This window comes from Quercus lobata, chromosome 7 (assembly GCF_001633185.2).
Source record: "Quercus lobata isolate SW786 chromosome 7, ValleyOak3.0 Primary Assembly, whole genome shotgun sequence".
NCBI lineage: Eukaryota > Viridiplantae > Streptophyta > Magnoliopsida > Fagales > Fagaceae > Quercus > Quercus lobata.
In genome coordinates this window covers 7,470,801-7,493,126 of record NC_044910.1, presented here as the reverse complement: position 1 = coordinate 7,493,126, position 22,326 = coordinate 7,470,801, and the positions used below count along the sequence as shown (strand labels likewise).

The 22,326-nt window shown below is 41.4% G+C and overlaps 3 protein-coding genes across 3 annotated transcripts; all 3 read left to right on the top strand.

Annotated features, from left to right (window-relative positions):
- Positions 1-3,973: 3,973 nt before the first annotated feature.
- LOC115951494 lies at positions 3,974-6,185 on the top strand. The gene is made up of 4 exons (XM_031068683.1): positions 3,974-5,440; positions 5,529-5,699; positions 5,772-6,108; positions 6,161-6,185. The coding sequence occupies exons 1-4, from the start codon at positions 4,648-4,650 to the stop codon at positions 6,183-6,185; spliced, it is 1,326 nt and encodes a 441-aa protein (XP_030924543.1). The 5' UTR covers positions 3,974-4,647.
- Position 6,186: 1 nt separating this feature from the next.
- LOC115951493 lies at positions 6,187-6,838 on the top strand. The gene is made up of 2 exons (XM_031068682.1): positions 6,187-6,245; positions 6,326-6,838. Exons 1-2 carry the CDS (start codon positions 6,198-6,200, stop codon positions 6,836-6,838), a joined length of 561 nt encoding a protein of 186 aa, XP_030924542.1. The 5' UTR covers positions 6,187-6,197.
- A 12,003-nt stretch (positions 6,839-18,841) lies between these two features.
- Positions 18,842-20,373, top strand: LOC115951184 (UPF0481 protein At3g47200-like). The gene is made up of 2 exons (XM_031068368.1): positions 18,842-19,575; positions 19,639-20,373. Exons 1-2 carry the CDS (start codon positions 18,853-18,855, stop codon positions 20,371-20,373), a joined length of 1,458 nt encoding a protein of 485 aa, XP_030924228.1. The 5' UTR covers positions 18,842-18,852.
- Positions 20,374-22,326: the final 1,953 nt, after the last annotated feature.

Genomic DNA, 22,326 nt, shown 5'->3' with positions numbered 1-22,326 from the left:
CCTGAAGAGTCTGTCAAGGGAGATAAATACATCATGAATGACAAACCGGGGGTGAGAGTTAATAAAGTTTTAGGTTTCAAAAGCCTTACCATGCCCAGGTACCTCTTCGTGCTGAGGAAGACCTCCTGCATCCTTATTTTCTTCAACCCATCCATGTTGGTGGGAAGTAGCATGGTTCTCCCTATTGCGTCTGCCACGTAACCACCCTCGCCATCTCCAAGGTCCCTCATGGACGTGGTCTCCAATAGTGGACCCCCGTGAAGCATTGGGGCAGGAAGCCAGGCGCTTGGCAAGGACTGGGCCTCGATCCCCTTTCCCTTGCCTTGGGAAGATTGGACTTCAGTCTCTTTACCCTTTGCTTTGGTGCCTAATCTTCAGTTGTTTTGCACGTGGGGCCTCCTCCCTCTCCTTAGAGGGTTGGGATTTTCCCCCATCCATGGTTTCCTTGCCCTTGGGGCTCCTCTTTCTCTTTGAATCAAAGCCTTCCGTCCGAGGAGGCAGAGTTGATTGGGAAGGAGCAGGAAGTTTGGGGCGGGGGGATGGTGGCTGTGACTTGGTCGAAGATGACTTAGTCTGGACAGTCTGGGGCTGAGGTGGTGGGGAAGGAGCATTGGGTTGTGTCGTTCCCTGCGCATCTTTCCCTGTTTGGCCCTCGAGGAGTTCAAGCAGGGTGGTCGGGGGTTTTCTCTTGAATCCCATCTCGGCTTGAGAAGATGTGCCTACTGATGACAACTCCGCCTCGGACAAGGCTAGATCACCTATATCACCAGAAGGATCCTCAGATTGGTTGGCTAGGTCAAACACCCCAAACCCTTCCTCGGGCTGATCTAACTCACCTTCGTCCTCCGCTATTTGATGAGACGAGGAGGGGCCCACTAGAGGGATGCTTTCTGGGACAGATGGTACTTCGGAAATTAGGAATCCTGTCTCGACCACGGTAATTTTTGGAAGCCAAGGGCGGCTCTTGCTGATCACGTGCCTAGGGTCGGCAAATGACTTCTAAACGGGAACGTACCCTAATATCTTGTGAGCGGCTCGGACTTAACCATCTCCGTCATTTACGAAAACTGCCGCTTGTAGAACAGTCTCCAAGTCCACCTGGTTGACTAAGTAAAAATGTCGTTGATAAGCGTGAGAATCTACAAAAGAAAAACACATATGCATTGTTAGTTACCGAACCACATCAGATTAGAATGGCGCAAAGGGTCAACGCCCTTCCATTCCCTATACCCACTTGGTTTTCCTTCTACTATGGGGCACGGATTGCCATCATGCCATTCACCGAAGACGATAAGAAAATCCTTGTTTAACCCCTTGTTGGAATCAGGGAGACATTGAATTAGTCGAACCCTTTCGTCTCTCGTCTTCATGTAGTAGGATTTCCCCTTCAAATCTTGGAGATTATAGCACCAATTCACGTCATGGTGGGTCAGTCTCAACCCCATCTTTTCGTTTAGAGCATCCACGCAACCCAGAATCCTAAACATGTTGCCGATGCACTAGGTGGGGGCTAATCAGAAGTGCCTGAGGTAACCCCTTGTTACCGGCCCCATAGGGATTCTCATACCCCCCTCTACAAAGGCAAGGACAGGAATTACTACCTCGCCCGTTTCCCTCTTATAGTGCCACTCTCCCATCTTACAATGTCTCAGACTTACGTTGGGAGGAATCCTGTAATCGACGATGAACTTATTCATCGCCTCCTCAGTATCAACTAATTTCCTCAGTCTCGATTTGGCCATTTCTATGATTTACTAAACAAACTCAACCAGCGAGGGGAGAAGAAAGGGAACCAGAGAAAAATAAACTCATAAAAGAAAAAACACGAGTTAATGGAGGCAAGGAACTTACATAAAAGAGGAAAGACGCTTCGGATAGGCTTTTTGTGCTGGAGATAGACTTAAGTTTGGACGAAAGTTCAGATGAACCCAGGGTGTACGCGCTAGAACTCTTAAGTGCAAAACTGAAGAGGCGGATCCGTTCCAAAAAATCATTTATACTTTCTAGGGTAACTGTACAAATTTTCCCGCCCATAAAGACCAAGGAATCACCACCGTTTGATCTCCATCATGCCGTAGAACGTGGGAAACACAGAGCCATCCGTATTTAATGAGGCCACGTTTCACCTTCTAAGGGCTCCAGGAACGTGCCCCGGGCAGACGAAAAGTCTCGGGAACCGATAGGTGAAAAGGATTGATAGGCATTGACAGATATCTGATGTCATCAAAACCCTCCTATTCGCCCAAGGAGTCGGATAACAGGATTTTGAGGGGCTATTGTGGGGCCAGGGAACTCATGGTCCAACCCAGGGAACTTATGATCCGGCCCACGTTCTATCAGGGCTCAGGGCCCATGCCGAGGAGGGTGTGTGCCAAGGACGAATGAAGAAAGGCCGAGGTGTCAAGGGGAATAGCTGAGGACGACCCTATCCTCAGCACTCCAAGACTTCCAAGGGGAAGAGCAACGTCTCAATGAAGGCTATCCCAAAATAGCCCCCTAAAGGGGATGCGAGTAGAATGGGGCCCATGTGGAGGTACAATGCAAAATTGGTTCAAGGTAAATACGTCCCCTCCGCATTAAATGCACCGGCCAGCATCCTGACCATGTTAATGAGAAAAGACGCTTGGGCAGGGTGACTTCGATCATCGCAACTAATAGAAAGCAAGAAGGGACAGCTGATGGGACGGGTACAGAAGTAGGCACCTGCCTGACTAACAATTGGAGGGCTGAGATCAACCAAGAAGGGCTATATAATGTGAAGGTTAATGCACCAAGAGGGGGACTAGGAAAAATGGCCAAAAACCAAAGCCTCCCAGCCCGCCTCCAGGAGAAAGACTCCTAGGGCGAACACGATTTAACTATGTCTGACCACCACGAAAAACCCACCGTCTGGTGGCTAAGGCCTAGCCTTTCAAACCTACGCTCTACAAATGATATTGTTTGGGCCTTTTTACGTGCTAACCCAACACTATTATGGGTCGTTACAAATCGAGTCCTTACACTGTCTATTATTGAATAAGATTTTAGATTCTGTTCTTCTGATTTATATACAATAAGTTGTCATTGGAATAAGGAAATTATTATAAGAATTTCTTCTAAATAGCTTCAAAGTCAAAATATAGTACAAGGAATGCAATCTAAATTTGAACTTGATTTAACCATTTCTTGAGGCACCATTTAATTAGAGAGTCAATCATTGCAGGACACAATAGATAATTTTGTAAGAGAATTAACGAATGAATACTCCATCGAAAAATGGAGATTGCAAAAACCCCTTTTGAATGTTCTCCATTCGGTTAAATTATATTATCCCACTACTAGAAATTCAATGTATTTTATAGATAGCAATACCTACAAGTAGGACAAATGAGTGGCTGTTGAACTGAACAAATTTTAATGTATTTTATTTATTGAATTGTTTGTTGTAAAAGAGCGGAAGCTCAAATTACCAAGATTGATTGTGAAAATATTTTAGGCTTGTGAAAGATCTTCAAACTAACAATAGGAATGAAGAAAATTAATCCAAAAGAAAATAGACACAAAACACCAAGAATTACATGGTTCGGCAATAACCTACATCAACGGGCGACGACCAACAAATTTTACTATAACAAATTTGGGATAATACAAACTAGTGTAGAGACTCTCTCACAAACCAAAAATCCCAAATACTCCCAAATACTCACAAATACAAACTGATGATTCTCTCTTTATCAGTGGGTTGATAGGACTCGAACGTTGATCTTTAGGCTATTTCCTGTAATACAAAGGACACAGAATCAGAGGGGACCGGTGGGGGACCGGCCAAAAATCCTCCGATGATCAAGTTAGTTACTTTGAACTCTCTGTAACGAAGAAATGTTCTCTCAAAAGTAAAAGTGTCTGAATGCCCTTACCTTTCATCGAAGAAGCCTTATATAGTGTGTGTGTGGAACGGTTTATCTGTTTAGGAACCGTTCCCAATGTCGAGGAGTCCGGCGAATTAGGAGTAACTTCCATAACCGCTGTGGAAGTTACCTAGGTCGGACGCTGATGAACTCGTCCATCCATAGTCAGGATGGACGACACCTCAAGGATGATCTCGTCCATCTTCAGTGGAAGATAACGAGATCATCTTGGAAGGCTTGACGTTCATAACTGATAAATAGATCTCACGAGGTATTGCTCGTCCATGTATGGACGAGGTTCGCCAGTACGCTTGTAATTTTCATCGCCTATTGTAGCTTCTTTTGTTGGACGAGACATATGGACGAGTTATGGACTTGGGGATTTATTTATGACACCATCAGTTGCCCCCTCGTCCATGTGAGTCGTCCAAATGGTTGAACGTCTTTGGACTGGTAATTGGTTATTAATTATTCGCACCACGTGTCATTTTTTTATTGGTGGCTAATTTCGTCGATTTATATTTCCGAGGTAGATGCCACGTGTCGCTTTCGTATTGGCTGGGTCGTTTCGATTACCTAGGTCAGCATCCTATAAATAGTGGAATGCCTCCCTTAACCCTTTTCATTCCAGAGATTTTCTTCCTTGACATCCGTCGTCTAGAGCCTCGTCTAGGAGTTTCTCTGCGTCTAGAGTCTTCTTCCGTCTAGAGCCAGGTACTCTTCTTCTCCTCGTCTTTAGGTTTTAAGTTTCTTGTTAGAGATGTCCGCTGCCTCCTCGTCTACTGATAGCCTTAATAAGGCCATAGACGAGTACTGTGAGGATACTAGTGAGAGGTCTAACTCTAGCAGTGCTAGTGATGAGAGTGGAGGAAGCACGGACGAGAACTACTCTTCTGGGGCCCCTGGGCTCCCTATTGAGGTCGTCCAAGAACAGCTTAGGAGAGCTTCTGGCTCTCAAGCTGGTTCTCCGTCCAATCCTACGGACGAGGTAGAAACCGTCTTCAGCTGCGCTGTAGGCGTCCATTCTAAGACGGACGAACAGAGGTTAAATAGCCTTAAATCCTGGTATCAAATCCCAGACGAGTTTAACCCTAGGCTGCCCGTCCGTGGAGAGTGGTGTTGTGAGCCCCGTTTTGGTATAGGCGTCTATGAATCTTACTTTTTAGGTGGCCTTAGGTTTCCTTTAAATGCCTTCGATAGAGAGTTATTAGTTAAGTTAGGTTTAGGTGTTTGTCAATTCAATCCTAACGCATGGAGACTAATTATCTCCATGCAAATTTTGTGGAGGGAAGTTTTTGGTGGGGACCGTCCTCTTACAGTGGACGAGTTCCTTTATTGTTATAAACCTTCTGCCATAAGTCAATCTGAAGGTTTTTATCAGTTTACTGCTAGAGGGAATGATTGTAGGTTGATCAAGTCCCTAGCTTCGTCTGATAGGAAATGGAAGACGGAGTTCATTTTCGTTTCAGGCTTCTGGGCAGGGAACCCTGTGGACGTTGGCAGGGATCCCTTTCCCCCTTACACTGGGGAACTAGGGAACCTTCGTCCAGAAGGTACGTCCCTTCCCCTTGTTTATTTTTATTCTTACTTCTATTTGATATATTTACAATTTCTAACCTTTGTTTGTTCATTGTGTTGTAGCTGCCAAACGTCCGTCCCTGAGTAAATTCCATCGTGACCGCGTCCATAGAGCTCGTCTACATACAGACAGGAGCTTTCGTTCTCTTGTCACGCTAAGACGCTTAGCCAAGTGGGGTTTAGGTCCTGAGCCTTCAGACGAAGCTATCGCCCACGAAGTTACTGTGCGAAAAAGTAAGTTCTTAGCTAAACCTCCTTTTCTTTTTCTTTTTTGTGTACCTTCCTAACTCGTTCATCTCGTCTTAGGAATGTCAACAATGAAAGAGAATAGAGGGAAGGAGATTGCAGGAGAGGGGAAACGTCCTGAGGGTCAAGCCCAAGATCGTCCTGAGGGTCAGACTCGTCCAACGGCTGGGGACAAAAGGAAGTTCTTGCCAAAAAATATTGACTTGGAAGGGCTCCCCAGTCGTAGGGACAAAAGGGTCAAGTCAGGCTCGTCCAAGGTGGTCAAGTCCAAACCTCCCCAGTCCCAGCCTGCCGTCCAGATAGTTGATGTGGACTCGTCCACTCCAGTGGAGTCCACGCCGTCCAAGACTCCACCCAGAACTCCTTTGGCCAAGTCTACCACGCCTGGCTCGTCCCAGCATTCCACGAACATTATTGAGAACGAAGACCTGGCTTGGAAACGTTTCCAGATGGCTGTCAAGGACGAAGATATAAACGTGCTACAACATGGGTTTAAAGGAATTTGAACATTCAGGCGTCCATGACCTCTTCAAGGTATGTCAGTATCTCTCATCCTTATTTGGGTAGCCACTTTTCCTCATTTAATCACTCTATGTTGCTTTGTCTATTCATAGGCCATGTCCAAGTTTATAGCAGCGTCTAGACAGGCAACAGAGCTGGACAAGACGAGAGTCTTGTTGGAGACGAGGATTCAGCAGGTGAATGCTGAGTGTAAAAAATGGGCTGGGGTTGCTGAAAAAGCTAAGGACGAGGTCAAGGAACGTAACAAGCTGATTGAGGAGCTAAGGACGGATGCAGTGGAGAAGGATACGCGCATTGATCATTTGCAGAAGATGAATGATGAATTGAATGCTCGTCTCTCCAAGGCAAAAGAGGACGCTGTGGCTGAGTTCAAGTCGTCCAAAGAATATACAGACACTTTGGATCGCAATTATGCAGCTGGTTTTGAAGATTTCAGAATGGACGCTATTGAGAACTTCCCTGAAGTTGATTTTAATGCAATCAAGCTTAACCTTGCTGCTGCCACAAGCTCTCTTCTCCAGACTGGCTCTGATGACGTCAACGTGGAAGACGATGCTAGTACCCAGCCTCAGGACGCACCAGTTGTGAATGCTCCCCCTTCTTAGGACGAGACTTTTAACCTTAGTGGTTTTTCTCTTTTTTTTTATTTGGTCCTTTGTTTTTGGACCTTCCTTTATGTAACAAGAATACATTATACTCGTCCATGGTTTTAGGACGGGTTTTTAAGTAGTTTCTGCTTTCCAAACTAATCAGGGTTTTTTGGACGTAGGAAGTCTACCCTTTGAATGAATTTTTATTATCTTTGCATGGACGAGTGATTTCATTTTCATGGACGAATGTTGCCAAGCTATTTTAACTCCAACTTTAGCTCGTCCATATCGAGATTACATATTTTTCATGTAGTCTAACTCGTCTTAGTAGGTAGTATTTTTAATTAGCTTGATTCGTCTTAGGACTTGCAAACTAATTTTACTTACCATCTTACTTATTTTGCCAACTTTTTCTCTCGTCCAGATTTTGGATTGTTTCAGTTGGCTCTGTCTCGTCCATGAGTTGGACGAGTGTGGATGTGGTTTTTTCCTTAGAAAATTTAGACGTTACATCTCTGCGTCCAGAGATTTTGTTCGTCTTGGATCTTTCAACCCTCTTGAGGATTGACTTGGACGATAATATCATGGAGAAATTTCACACAACATTTAGCACATAACATAAATATTGTTTACAGACAAGGCATATGCACACTGATGCCTTTTTATTTAATAAATACATACTTCATGACTTCGTCCATAACCATAACACAACTATAATAAGTAATAAGATCATAGTTTCAAACTCCACACATAAGCAACACCAAATATAATAGTATCAAACACAAACAGCATCATACGTAGTAGTAGGGTAATTAGACTTATAAGACCCAGTCTCGTCCATAGGTTCACTCTTACTGGTAGTACCTCCTCAGGTGCTCCACATTCCAAGGATGTTCCAGCTTTCTCCCGTCCAGGGCCTCCAGGTAGTAGGATCCTTGCCTTTTACAGTTGATAACTTTATAGGGTCCTTCCCAGTTTGGGCCCAATTTCCCATGTGCCGGGTTCTTGGTCGACAAAGAGACCTTTCTCAGGACGAGATCTCCAATGTTGAAACGCCTAGGCTTCACCACCGCGTCATACTGCTTAGCCATGAGATTCTTATACTTTGCTGCCCGGTGTTCTGCATTTGTCCTTACCTCGTCTATTAAATCGAGGTTCAGACGAAGCTGATCTTCATTATCCTTGTCTTGATACATCATCACCCTATGATTAGCCATATGTACTTCTGCAGGTATGACTGCATCACTTCCATAGGCTAGTTTGAAAGGAGTCTCTCCTGTAGGTGTCCTCACTGTGGTCCTATACGCCCATAAAACTCCTGGTAATTCATCTGGCCACACTCCCTTTGCCCCCTCAAGCCGAGTCTTGATGATTTTCAACAAGGATCGGTTTGCAACTTCAGCCTGGCCGTTGGCTTGGGGGTGTGCAGGCGAGGAGTAATGGTTCTGAATTCCAAAATGTGAGCAGAAGTCCTTGAAGAGTGCATTGTCGAATTGTCGTCCGTTATCAGACACCAATACCTTCGGCACTCCAAATCTGCATACGATGTTCTTCCACACGAAGTTTTTCACATTCTGTTGTGTGATATTTGCCAACGGTTCTGCCTCCACCCATTTGGTGAAGTAATCGATGCCCACCACTAGAAACTTCATCTGCCTTACTCCCAAAGGGAAGGGACCCAAAATGTCCAGTCCCCATTGTGCGAAGGGCCACGGTGCCACCATTGGGGTGAGGTATTCCGATGGTTGCCTGGGGACGTTGCTGAATCGCTGGCACTGGTCGCAGACCTTAACGTATGCTTTAGCATCAGCTTGCATGTTCGGCCAGTAGTACCCTGCACGGACGACCTTGTGGACAAGTGATCTTGCTCCCGAATGATTGCCACATGCCCCTTCATGAACTTCTCTCAGCACGTAGTTTGCTTCGTCCGGAGCTAAACATCTAAGGTAAGGTTGAGAGAAACCTCTCTTGTATAGAACTCCATTCATAAGGACGTATCTAGCTGACCTCACCCTCACCTTTCTGGCCTCGTCCTTTTCTTCTGGTAGTTGTCCGTCTTTCAAATAGGATATAATGGGAGTCATCCAATTTTCTTTGTTATCAACCTGCTGTACTTCCTGGGCATCTATACTTGGCACATATTGAACTTCGTCTGACTTCTCTAATGATTCGTCTGCTGAGGCCTCCTTAGCTATAGTATCAGCTTCCACGTTCTCCTCCCTTGGGATTTGAACGAAGTCAGCTTTTTCAAACCTTTTCACAAGGCGCATCACCCTACCAAGATACTTCTTCATTCGTTCTTCCTTCGCCTCATACGTCCCATTCACTTGCCCCATGATCAGTTGGGAATCCCCCATGACACATATGGACTTTGCTTCCACGGACTTTGCCAATTCTAGCCCTTTGAGGAGGGCTTCATATTCGACTTCATTGTTTGTCGCTTGGTACTGTAGACGGACTTTATGTTTCAGTTTATCTCCCTCTGGGGACTGCAGGACCACACCAATTCCTCCTGCATGCCGTGTGGACGAACCATCCACATGAACGATCCATCTCTTACTGTCCTCTGTTTCGTTATGACTTGGGGTAAACTCCGCAATAAAATCTGCTAGGGCTTGAGCTTTAATGGCATGCCTTGGTAGATACCTGATATCGAACTCACTTAGCTCCACAGCCCACTGGATTAATCGTCCTGCAGCTTCCGGCCTATTCATTGCCTTTTTAAGAGGATGATCTGTCATAACATTAATGACATGTGCTTGGAAATAATGCCTCAGCTTCCGTGATGCTGTGATTAGTGCGAAGGCCAACTTCTCCATTTGCGGATACCGTCCTTCCGCTCCTTTCAATGCCTTGCTTGTATAGTACACAGGTCTTTGCACTTTATCCTCCTCTCTTATCAATGCCGAGCTCACGGCGTGCGGGGTTACTGCTAGGTACAAATATAGTTCCTCTCCTTCCACTGATGGACTCAGCAGCGGTGCCATGGTAAGGTATACTTTCAAATCTTCAAAAGCTCTCTGACACTCGTCGGTCCATTCGAATGCTTTTTTGAGAACCTTAAAAAATGGCAAACATTTATCAGTAGCTTTAGAGACAAACCTGTTAAGCGCAGCGACTCGTCCAGTGAGGGATTGGATTTCCTTGGTATTTTGCGGTGGCTTCATGTCCAATATTGCTTGAATTTTATCTGGATTCGCTTCAATTCCCCTGTGGGATACCATAAAGCCAAGGAATTTCCCTGATGATACTCCAAAGACACATTTGCTAGGATTTAGCTTCATGTGATACTGCCTTAATGTCTCGAATGTCTCCTGCAGGTCGTCTAGATGTCTTCCTTCGTCTTGACTTTTCACCAGCATGTCATCTACGTAGACTTCTACATTCCGCCCAATCTGTGGACGAAACATGTGGTTGACCAACCTCTGATATGTTGCCCCTGCATTCTTCAAGCCAAACGGCATCACCTTATAGCAGAATAAGCCTTGACTGGTTACAAAAGATGTCTTCTCTTGGTCAGCCTCGTCCATTCTTATCTGATTGTATCCTGAAAAGGCATCCATGAAGTTAAGCAATTTGTGTCCTGCAGTTGAGTCTACTAACTGGTCAATGCGCGGTAGCGGGTAGCTATCCTTGGGGCAAGCCTTGTTCAGATCAGTGAAGTCCACGCACATTCTCCACTTGCCATTCGCTTTTTTGACCATTACTACATTGGCCAACCAATCCGGGTAATACACTTCCCGAATGAACTTTGCTACCATCAGCTTCTGGACCTCGTCCTTGATTGCACTATCTCTCTCAGGGGCAAACACCCTCTTCTTTTGCCGCACAGGCTTAGAGGAAGGACATACATTCAAACGGTGGGTAATGACACTAGGGTCTATACCCGGCATATCCTCGTGACTCCACGCGAACACATCGATGTTTTTCTTCAAAAATTGGACGAGGTCCTTTTTAATCTTCTCTTCTAAATCTGCTCCAACCCTGGTACACCTCTCAGGGTTAACTTCATCCAAGGAAATATCTTCCAATGCTTCAGTAGGCTCTGCTACAACCTTCTTTTCTTCAATATTCATTGCTTGAACTTGTTCATCCATGGCCAGCATGGCCAAGTAACATTCTCTTGCTGCCAGTTGGTCACCTTGTACCTGTCCTACCCCATATTCCGTTGGAAACTTGACTGATAAATGGTAAGTGGAGGTAACAGCTTTCCAGCTATTCAAAGTTGGTCTTCCAATGATGGCATTGTAGGAGGATGGACAATCTACCACAAGGAAGTTGACGTCCTTGGTAAGTTGTTGTGGATATGCCCCCACTACCACGGATAAGGAAATGGTACCCACTGGTTGCACCTTCATCCCACCAAAACCTACTAGGGGGGAGTTCACTGGACGGAGCTGGTCTCGTCCTAATCTCATTTGCTGAAAAGCTGGATAGTATAAAATGTCTGCTGAGCTTCCATTGTCCACAAGCACTCTTCTGGTTGTGTAGTTTGCAATTAGTAGGGAGATGACGAGGGCATCATCATGAGGGTGATGAATTCTGTCAGCATCCTCGTCCGTGAAAGTGATTGCCTGCTCGTCCATAGACATTGCTCTCGGTGATCGTCCGGTAAGCTGGACGTTCTGTACTACCTTCAAGTATGCTTTCTTGGACTTGGACGACCGGCCAGTTGAACTTCCCCCAATGATGACTCTTATCTCCCCGAGTGGTGGTCGCGATGAATCTTCCATCTTTCCCTTCTGTTTCTCGTCCATCTGGTCTCGTCCAAGGAAACCCCTCAACTTCCCTTGCCTTATGAGATTTTCAATTTGTTGCTTCAAGTCAAAACACTCGTCCGTGTTATGACCATGATCCCTATGAAAGCGACAGTACTTGTTCCTGTTGCGCTTGTTGGGATCACCCTTCAATTTCTCCGGCCACTTCAGTGAGGGATCATCCTTGATTTGCATAAGGACTTGCTCAAGTGGGGCGTTTAAAGGGGTATACTGCTGGTTCCGTACTGGAGGGCCTGGCTTCTTACTTTCTCGATCTCTCCTTTCCTCCGTCCGTCCCTTCTTTGGACGAGTTCCTTGCTCGTGATGACGACTGGGATTTGCATCCATTCTCTCGGACCTCTTCCTCTTCTTAGCGATGATTGCATCTTCTGCATTCATAAAATTCTGAGCCGAATGGACGAGTTCGGCCATGGACTGGGGCTCTTTTTCATAGAGCTTGTGTATAAACAGATCCGAATTCACCCCGTTGTGGAAGGCTGCCAGTAGAAGCTTATCATCTGCTTCGTCCACACTGAGAGCTTCTCTGTTAAAACGGGTGATAAACGACCGAAGGCTCTCGTTCTCTCCCTGCTCTATCGTCAACAAACTGGACGAGGAACGCTTGTGCCTTTGTCCTCCAATGAAATTGTTAACAAATAACTTACTCAACTCTTCAAAAGAACTCACCGAATTTGGAGGTATTTTGCTAAACCAAACTCGTGCTGAACCCTTAAGGGTGGTAGGGAAGGCTCTACACATTATCTCATCAGGCACCCCTTGAAGATGCATGGTGGTCTTGAAAGTGGCTATGTGATCAAACGGGTCACGTGTTCCATCATATGAATCCAGAGAAGGCAACTTGAACTTTGATGGTAGGGGGTGACCGTTGATGGAAGCCGTGAAGGGAGAGTCAGTCCTGTGAACCAAATCTTCTATCGGATTCGCCCTTTTCATATTTTCCTTCATTTCCTCCATAACTCTCTTCATTTGATCCATTTCTTCCTTCAGGTGTGGTACCGTTCGTGAAGTGGTGCCTCTAAACTGACTTCCAACTTCGGTATTCTCTCTTCCGCCATGACTTTGTGTTTGTCCACCTTCACGCTCTTCATGCGTTTGCCTCCTCATATTGATCTCCATTCGTAATTCTTGGTTTTGGCGAGTCAACTCCGCCATAGCGTCTGCCATAGATTGTGCATGTTGGGCAGATGACTGCATGACCGGGGCAGACTGGCGATCACGATGCGGGTTGCTGCTTCCCTGATGGCCTGGGCTAGTAGCCCTTGATCTAGTCCGAACCATCGACCCTTTGTCACGGAAAAGTAAACTGTGAAACAATTTCTTCCCACAGACGGCGCCAACTGATGATTCTCCCTTTATCAGTGGGTTGATAGGACTCGAACGTTGATCTTTAGGCTATTTCCTGTAATACAAAGGACACAGAATCAGAGGGGACCGGTGGGGGACCGGCCAAAAATCCTCCGATGATCAAGTTAGTTACTTTGAACTCTCTGTAACGAAGAAATGTTCTCTCAAAAGTAAAAGTGTCTGAATGCCCTTACCTTTCATCGAAGAAGCCTTATATAGTGTGTGTGTGGAACGGTTTATCTGTTTAGGAACCGTTCCCAATGTCGAGGAGTCCGGCGAATTAGGAGTAACTTCCATAACCGCTGTGGAAGTTACCTAGGTCGGACGCTGATGAACTCGTCCATCCATAGTCAGGATGGACGACACCTCAAGGATGATCTCGTCCATCTTCAGTGGAAGATAACGAGATCATCTTGGAAGGCTTGACGTTCATAACTGATAAATAGATCTCACGAGGTATTGCTCGTCCATGTATGGACGAGGTTCGCCAGTACGCTTGTAATTTTCATCGCCTATTGTAGCTTCTTTTGTTGGACGAGACATATGGACGAGTTATGGACTTGGGATTTATTTATGACACCATCACAAACCAAAGAACCAAAGGTTCACAAATACTAAATACGAGTACCAAAAACCAAATGCGGATTTTGCACAAACCAAAGAGAGAGCCACAAATCAAATCTAAAAGTTGCAACACACGAAGAGAGAGCAAATCACCAAACCACATAACCAAAACCTAGCAACAACAAGCCTCTCTTACTATTTCAAATTGCAACTCACAAATATCAAATAACCAAACAATAGAAAGCCTCTTTTTCTCACACACTCTAAATTTGCCGCAACACACTCTGTTTATATAGGATATTCAAGTTGGCAATGATGCAAGTCCTTCAAGCAATAGAATTTGTAATGCGATTTCCTTGTGTCCACGTGCACCATACTAATCCAAGCAAAAGACAAAGTCTACTCCAAGTATAACTCTAAATCACATGGCAATCTCTCAAGGTCGGCTAAATCAAATCAATCTCATGTTGGACTCCAAAGTCAAGTAGAATTCCAAGACTAATATGAGAACAAGTCTCCTTCACCACATGAAAAGAGATCCAATTCAAGTAGACCTCCATCAAATGACAAGTCATCCAAAACAAGGAGTCCTATTTCAATTTAAACTTGGCAAAAAACAAGTGAATCCACTTATAGTGGAATTACTCCCATATAGATCATATATGTGCATAAAAAGCCCCTAAATTCAAGCCATATCTCTACATTGTTATGTTAAGTTATTGTCTTCTGATACTTAAAATGTTCCCGCAAAATAAGATTCTAAATTCTTCAAGCTAGAGCTTCAATACCTCACAATCAATCTATCTTCTTTCACATTTAACTCATTGTCTGAAGCAAAGAACGGCATAACATCGTTTTACGTACCTTTTTCTCTGGAAAAAGATAACCGTCAATAAGAAACCTAAACGGTTTTATTTATGATTGATATTTTGAAACCATGCTTGATGCCAGAGATAGAAACATAAGAATTTTTATCGCAAAAGTTTATACGAAACTCGCTATGTAGGTAAAGACTATTTCACGTGATTATATTTTTACTTTTTAATGTTACATCTAATATTTAATCTAAACGAAATTTCCTGGTTCAACAAATTCCTATTTAAAATCATATATATATATATATATATATATATATATAAGCTGGTATAAAAGCTAAGACTTCAATTGCACGTTTAATACCAAGCATGCTCAATGGATAAACCATAAAAGCAAGTCATTATCAATAGTTTGTCCAGAAAAGTATCCCATGTAATGAAACCCAATGAGATCTTTAAAACCAGGGATGATCTAAAAATTACAGGGAATAACCAATGAAATCCTTAACATCACAAATGATCTAAAAAATTAGCTGATGTAAAAACAAAAATTACAACAAGAATTGAAAAAATAAATAAATAACGAACGTATCTCTACCATCATGAGCCAATCACTCACTTCTTTCATTAAAAGGGGTCATAGAACTACTTTTTCTTTTGGGTCCTATTTTCGTAAACCAAACATTCCAATGTCCCCAAGCATAACCGCAATTGTACATTATAAGCTTTATAAATCAACGGCATAACCTATTCGCCTCTATTATTGGGAGAGTCAAATTTCGAATTCTCCCTCTTGATTCTTGTAATTAGGGTTGTAATTATGAATAGCTCAATCACTGATTCACGGTTCGTGAATAAAGCTAACTTTATACTTAAGTCTAAGCTTGATTATTAAATGAGTCAAGCTCAAATATAATAATGTGGCTGTGAACATGATGCTTGATTTGACTATACAAAATATTATATTTTAATATATATAATTTTCTAAAAATATACTTACATAGATTTGAAATTGATTGTATAAGTTTGTGAATATATTCATATGATACCAAATTATTATTTGTAGTTTATTAATAATATAATTAGTTCATTCTTAATAAACATTCATAATATATGAAAACGTAAAATATTTTAGTCATGATTTTTTTATATATAGAAAAGAAGCTCACAAACATAATTGAACTTGTACTTTTTTTTTTGGGTGATGAGCTCTGGTCTAGCTTGTGTTCGAAATAACAATTAAATAAATAAGCTTGAACTTTTAATACTTGGTTTTGCTCAACTTTGCTTATTTACAACCCTATTTGTAACTATAGAATTATACAAAGTAAAAAATAAAATAACTACAAGCCTCAAATATCTTATGCTTAAGTTTCCACATAATAAAAATTGTTGGGTCCCAAATAATATTATCACAAATATTAGCAATTCATCAAAATAGCAATTACACACAAGAACACAAATATATACGTGAAAAACCCTTTCTCTTTGAAGGAAAAATATGGGACAAATTCCGAATAATTTCACTATTATCAAATCAATTACAATAATTTTTGTGTATGTCTCATGGTTAAAGAAAAAAAAAATCTCTTATTTTTCTTTGCTCACACACACAAATTATCTTTATCGAGTACAACAATTTTTTTCCTTTATTCTTCAATTTGCGGGCACCCTTCTTTTTTTCACTGTACAGCACCGACCTTTCTTTTTCTTATGCAGCACACATAACGAAAGCCACATATATACCTTATTTAAATAACCCCAGCCGCAAACCCGTCCTAGTCAAGGTTTTCAGACCCGGACCGTTCATTGAACCGTAAAAGGAAGAGGTTTAAGGTTTTTAAGGTCGAACCGAGGTCGAACCGTGATGACGTCATAATTAATTTAATAATTATTTAAAATATAAATAAATTAATTAAACTTAAAAGAGGAGTATTCTTAATATATATATATATATATATATATTTTTTTTTTTGGTTAACTGTGGACTTATTATCAAAAAAAGTGTAGTGATTTTTTGTTTTTATATTTTTTAGATCAACGTGGCACTCTAATTTTTATAAACTAAAAAAAAAAAAAAAAAAAAAAAAAAAAAAAAAAAATCTTGAATAACTTAGAAATCAAAACATGGCATTGTCATCTGATTACCTCCACCTACCCCCACTTTCTTTTAATGCCCCACCTACCTCCACTTTCTTTTAAGGCGTAAATGCTCTTTTCGTCTTTATATTTTGGGGTCATTTCTATTTTGGTTCCCACATTTCTATTTTATCACTTTTAGTCCCTAATCCAATTAACGCTTGTTATTTTAGTCATTTCCGTCACTCAACTAACAGAAAAAGCTGACGTGGCAAATGGATTGCACTGTTGACATAGTAAATGCTTACATGGCAAATAAAATAATAAAAAAATTATTTATTATTTAATAAATGCCAAGTTAGCATAAAATAATAATAAATGCCACCTCATCCATGTTAGTTTAAAATTTTAAATTTTAATTGATCAATTTAAAAAAAAAAAAAAAAACAGAATTAAAAATAAAAAACACATTAATTTAGATCTAACATCCTCTTCATCAAGAACACGCACAACTCAGAAAAAATCATTAAAACCTAGAAAATCAAACACAAGAACACAAGAAAATCAAACTAAGAAATACTAGGGAAGATGCTATTTATTTTGAGGGGCAATCAAATTGAATTTGGCATGAAAAACCAAAAACTCTCTGAAACTCTCTGAAAGCAAAATATCTCAAAAATTAAACGAATTCAAAAACAAAAACAAAGAAATCAAAATTTGAATACTGAGTGGTTACCACAGATTGAGATTGGAGTTGCTTCAATCTGTATAATCTATCGAGCTCGATTTCGAGGCTCTTCTGAATCTCTCCTCTCTCTTCGATCTCCTTCATCTTCATCTCCAACAACAAGTCCCTCTCTCTCAGCATCTTCTTCGTTCTCTCTCTGTCCGACCTCAGCCTCTCCATCTTCTTCCTGATCGTGCTCAGCTCCTCTGCGAGCGACGCGTCTAAAGATTCGATCTGAGTCGGACGGTGGAGGATGTTCTCTTTGTTTGACTGGTCGGCGATGCAGATCTTGATCTGAGTTTGCTTTGTTGGCTTGGTGTGTGAAGAGGAGTCGGTGACATGACCGGAGAGTTCAGCTGCTGGAGAGGTGTTCTGCCAGACTTTGGCTGGAGTTTATGGTCTCCGGCTACTGGGCACCAAGGCGTTGGCATTGGTGAACGGTGAATGAATGTGTGGGGTTTGTTTGTGGTTTGATTTTCTTGTGTTCTTGTGTTTGATTTTCTGGGTTTGTATGATTTTTTCTAGGTTGTGTTCTTCTGTGTTCTTGATGAAGAGGATGTTAGATCTAAATTTATGTGTTTTTTATTTTTAATTCTGTTTTTTTTTTAATTGATCAATTAAAATTTAAAATTTTAAACTGACATGGATGAGGTGGCATTTATTATTATTTTATGTTGACTTGGCATTTATTAAATAATAAATAATTTTTTAATTATTATTTTATTCGCCATGTAAGCATTTATTGTGTCAACAGTGCAATCCGTTTGCCACGTCAGTTTTTCCTGTTAGTTGAGTGACGGAAAGGACTAAAATAACAAGCGTTAATTGGATTAGGGACTAAAAGTGATAAAATAGAAATGTAGGGACCAAAATAGAAATGACCCCAAAATATAAGGACGAAATGAGCATTTACGCCTTCTTTTAATCTTATCTTGTTACCTCATTCTTCTCTACTTTTCAGTTTTCAGTCTTTTCTTTTCTCTTCGTCAATTTCTAAGCTTAACTCTACTCTCTCTTCTGCAGATACGGAAGAAGCATCAACGGCGACGCTAAGATGTAATCTACCAAAAAAATATTACCTTCTGTGTTGGGGGGCATAAGTAGGATTTCTTTCTAGTAATTTATTAAGAATGTTTTTCTCTTTTTTCCCTTAATTTTATTTCTATATATGGGTTGGTTTTGAAAATCAGCTCCGACTGTGTCACCGCACCGGCATCGGAAAGGTCATCATGTTCTGTTCGTTGGCATCGGCTCGTTCAGTCTGCCCAAAGCTCGGTATGGTTTGGTCAATGAGGATCCATTTTTCTGTGTTTTTTTTTTTTTTTTTTTTAAAGGTTCAAATCAAAGGGAAGTAGGGAACCGTGAGAAGTGGTCTGATCATGGTTCTCAAAACCGTGAGATCTAACTACGGTTCACACAGGTCCCAATTTTTTTTCCCCATTGAACTGTTCTTGAAGCTAAAAGAACCGCAAAAAGGAGCGGTTCGAGGTTTTTCCGGTCGGACCGTACGGTCCGGTCCGGATTTGAAAACCATGATCCTAGTAGCACACAAATACAATATCTACTTGAACTAAGAATGCTAGTCGGCCATGGAATAAAAATACAAGCCCATATGTGGGCTTTTACTTTGTGGGCTGGACCATGTGCTTTGTGCACCCAAAAAAAACGACGCAGGACAGTAAATTTACAAAATTCAATTTCCTTCTTTGGAGCAAACTTGCTATGGCCGGGAAGGACCACGTTATTTCCATTGAGGGATTTTTCAGAAGAGAAGCCGGTGCCTGTGAAACAAGCAGCGCCGTCACTGAGGATGCCCAGACGCACAGCATTTCTATCGAATCTACTTCTACTAACCTGGAGGCAAAGATTAACACAGTAATGGAGGCAAGAAAAAAGGTGACACCATCCCCAGCACCAAAGATACGAAAGGTTATATTCGTGCTGCGAGATCACAAGGATTTCAAGACGCACTATGAGCCAAAAGCAGTATCACTTGGTCCTATCCATCATGGTATTGACAAGTACCAGCTAGGAGAGCAGTACAAGCTTGTGTTGACATATGAGTTCGTCAAAGGTAGCAAAGAGAAGATAAACTACTTGTATAAGAAGATTGGGAAGAAAATCAATGAACTGAGGGACTGCTTCGAGAAGGAAGTGACAAAGAGTTTTGATGATGAGGACCTCATTTGGCGGTTGTTGGTCGACGGCTGCGCAATACTACAATACATATACTACGCAGCTAAGAATAAGTTCACAGAGTTGAATATAAAACCAGACAGCATAGCCTTTACACGACAGGATTTGTTTTTGCTTGAGAACCAGCTTTCTTATCGTCTGCTCAAATGGTTGATGAGCTGGAGTGAGAATGAAGCTGACTTGAAGGAATCGATTGACACTTACATTGATAGTCACGTTACGGTACCACTACCGGAGGATCACTCATCAATTCTCCGCTGCGCCTGCCTGAGTTCGTTATCGTGGTATCTCTCGCGAAAATCTAAGCAACACTCAAAGAAAAAGAAGGATCATGGAGATCATGTACATGCCATCCATCTTCTTGATCTTCTAAGGACACGTCTCGTGCATAAGCATCAACAAAAAAGGCCAGGGAAGTCAACAAAACACGTCTCTAAGGACATGTCTTTGCAATCCTATCGCAATGTTCAAGAGCTTCGAGCAGTAGGTATTCATGTGGAACGTAGTAAAAAGGAAAATAGTTGCTTGAGTGACATTTCTTTTACTGCACTCGGTTGTTTGGGATTCCTTTGGCTTCCTCCAATAACTGTGGATGACTCAACAAGGCCAAAGTTTTTGAACTTGATAGCCTACGAGATGTGTCTAGATTTCCAAAATGACTTTGAGATCACCTCTTACATATCCTTCGTCGATTCACTAATCGACGAAGCCAATGATGTTAAGATGTTAAGGAAAGCAGGAATACTCTATAATTGCCTTGGTAGTGATGAACACGTGGCTAAACTCTTCAATGAGATTGGTACTGGCTTGGTTCCTAACAGCGAAATATATAGCAATGTCAGAGTGCAAATTCAGAAGCACTACAAGAACCAGTTGATGACCTGGTTGGCTCAAGTCTGTCACGACCATTTCAGCAGCCCCTTGGCGTTCTTGGCATTCTTTGGCGCATTGTTAGCACTTGCTCTAATTGTCATTCAGACCTGGTATGCTGTCAAACCTACTCCAGGACCCTGCTATAACTTCTGCAAGAATTTTACTCGAAACTAAATATGCAAAAAAGGTAAAATTTTATTTGTTGTTATCCTTCCAAGTGTGTCTAGCTAGCTGAGAATTACATATGATTTCTAGGAGAAAAATGAGCTTTTACCTTTATTTTTTAAAACATTTAACATAATATTTCTATTTTGAAACTATATAGCAAAATGTCCTTATTTTAAAAATCGATTTTCTCAAAATCGAATTTTAATGTAGAACTCGAGTTCCTTGAATAGTACTCGAGTTCATTGAATGGTACTTGAGTTTTATGAACTCGAGTTCCATAAATTTTTATTTTTTATTATTATTATTATTTTTTTAAAGTTTGATTATTTATAACTCGATTTTCTACAAATCGAGTTTTACAATGAAACTCGATTTTTAGAAAATTGAGTTTCAAAACAGGAACAAATCCTTATAGAGTTTCAAAACAGAAACATATTGTTAGATGTTTTTAAAAATAAGGACAAAAGTCCATTTTCTCGATGATTTTTATAAATAAATATATATATATATATATATATGTGTGTGTTTGCGCGCACACGCGCCTTTCAGACTGCTGTTTCCAAATAAAGAGGCCCTAGGAATTCTAATAGTCATGATTTCGCATGGGTCATCCTAAGGCCCCATCATCTTAGTAATTTGTTTACCATGGTGTTGAAGTTTTCATGCAGTCAGTCAGGGTGATTGTACTTTCTAATTTGATGTAATTAACGTGTGGATTGTCTCAGAGTTTCTGTGTGGTGTGTAATATATGTGTTATATGAAATTAAGTTTAAAGAAGAATTTTCTCCGGAAAAAAAAAGGTTTAAAGTAGAATTGTGTTTTGATGTGTCCCGTGCCAACACTGTATAACTATCATTACTCATTATTAATTGCTTCAACTTAATGCTAGGTTCTCGTCATCGCATTAGTGGAGACAGTTTGAGTAATGAATGGTTATCTTCATTTCTGTGGCCGAATATTCAATGACTTAGGGCCTGTTTGGTCATAGTTTTCAAAAATTGTTGTTTAAAAAGATGTGAAAATTGTGGTTTAAAAAGTATTGTTGAACAACGTGTTTTTAGTGTTAATAAAAAAAAAAATGTGTTTGGTATCATAGTTTAAACAATATTTTTCAGTGTTCAAAAAAATGTAAAATATATGTTTGGTATGTATGTTTTTAATGATAAAAAAAAGCTGACAACGTATTAAATAATAATTTTTAAATCCGTTTTTTATCCCTTCTTTATTCCTTTTCTTCTCTCTTTATCCCTTTCTCTTCAGTCTTCAATCTTCCCTCAGTCTTCCCTCAGAGCAGAAAACGAAAAAGCCAAACCCACGCACGTCCTCATCTCCATCGACGCCAAAGAAGATCCACGGCTGGGCTTTACGTTCGTCGGAGCTCTCCGTCGATCAGCACCTTCAGCCCGAGATATACACAGCTCCGTTCACCGATCTTCAGGCGTAGTTCTTCCCTCTGCTTCTTCTTCTTCTTCTTCTTTATTTCTTTTCCGTTTCTTTCTTTCTTTCTTTAAATCTTCATTTGGCGCGAGACCGATTTGTCTCTTCGCGTGACCGATTTTCTGTGAGACCGATCTAGGAAGAAGCATTTTGGCGGTGGAGAGGAAGAATTGAAAACAAAATTTCTGCCGTGACTATCTGTGAGTTGTGTATTTGTGGGTTCCAATTTGTGTTGTTGAGATCTCGTAGGTTGTAATTGGTGTTTTTGAGGGTTGTGATTGCTGGTTTGTGGTGTTCTGTGTGTTGTTGAGAGAGAAAAAAAAAAAAAAAAAAAAAAAAAAAAAAAACTAAAGAATAAATTAAATCAAAGAAAAGGAAGATGGGTTTGTGGTCACTCTATCTGAAGTGTTGCCGACGATGGGTCTGCCATGGGAACTTGCTGGATGTATGGTGGGTTTGTCAAGGGAGGTGAGTTGATAATTTTTATGGGTTCAGGTTTGTGCTTTGGGAGAGTAAAACAAA

What these genes read in the sequence shown, in the direction of transcription:
- LOC115951494 (XM_031068683.1), top strand. Translation starts at nt 4,648, where the DNA reads ATGTCCGCTGCCTCCTCGTCTACTGATAGCCTTAATAAGGCCATAGAC. An exon ending in CGAAGTTACTGTGCGAAAAA is followed by an intron (nt 5,700 to 5,771) that starts GTAAGTTCTTAG and finishes ATCTCGTCTTAG; the next exon opens with GAATGTCAACAATGAAAGAG. An exon ending in ACCACGCCTGGCTCGTCCCA is followed by an intron (nt 6,109 to 6,160) that starts GCATTCCACGAA and finishes AAACGTTTCCAG; the next exon opens with ATGGCTGTCAAGGACGAAGA.
- LOC115951493 (XM_031068682.1), top strand. Translation starts at nt 6,198, where the DNA reads ATGGGTTTAAAGGAATTTGAACATTCAGGCGTCCATGACCTCTTCAAG. An exon ending in GCGTCCATGACCTCTTCAAG is followed by an intron (nt 6,246 to 6,325) that starts GTATGTCAGTAT and finishes GTCTATTCATAG; the next exon opens with GCCATGTCCAAGTTTATAGC.
- LOC115951184 (XM_031068368.1), top strand. Translation starts at nt 18,853, where the DNA reads ATGGCCGGGAAGGACCACGTTATTTCCATTGAGGGATTTTTCAGAAGA. An exon ending in TACCGGAGGATCACTCATCA is followed by an intron (nt 19,576 to 19,638) that starts ATTCTCCGCTGC and finishes TCTAAGCAACAC; the next exon opens with TCAAAGAAAAAGAAGGATCA.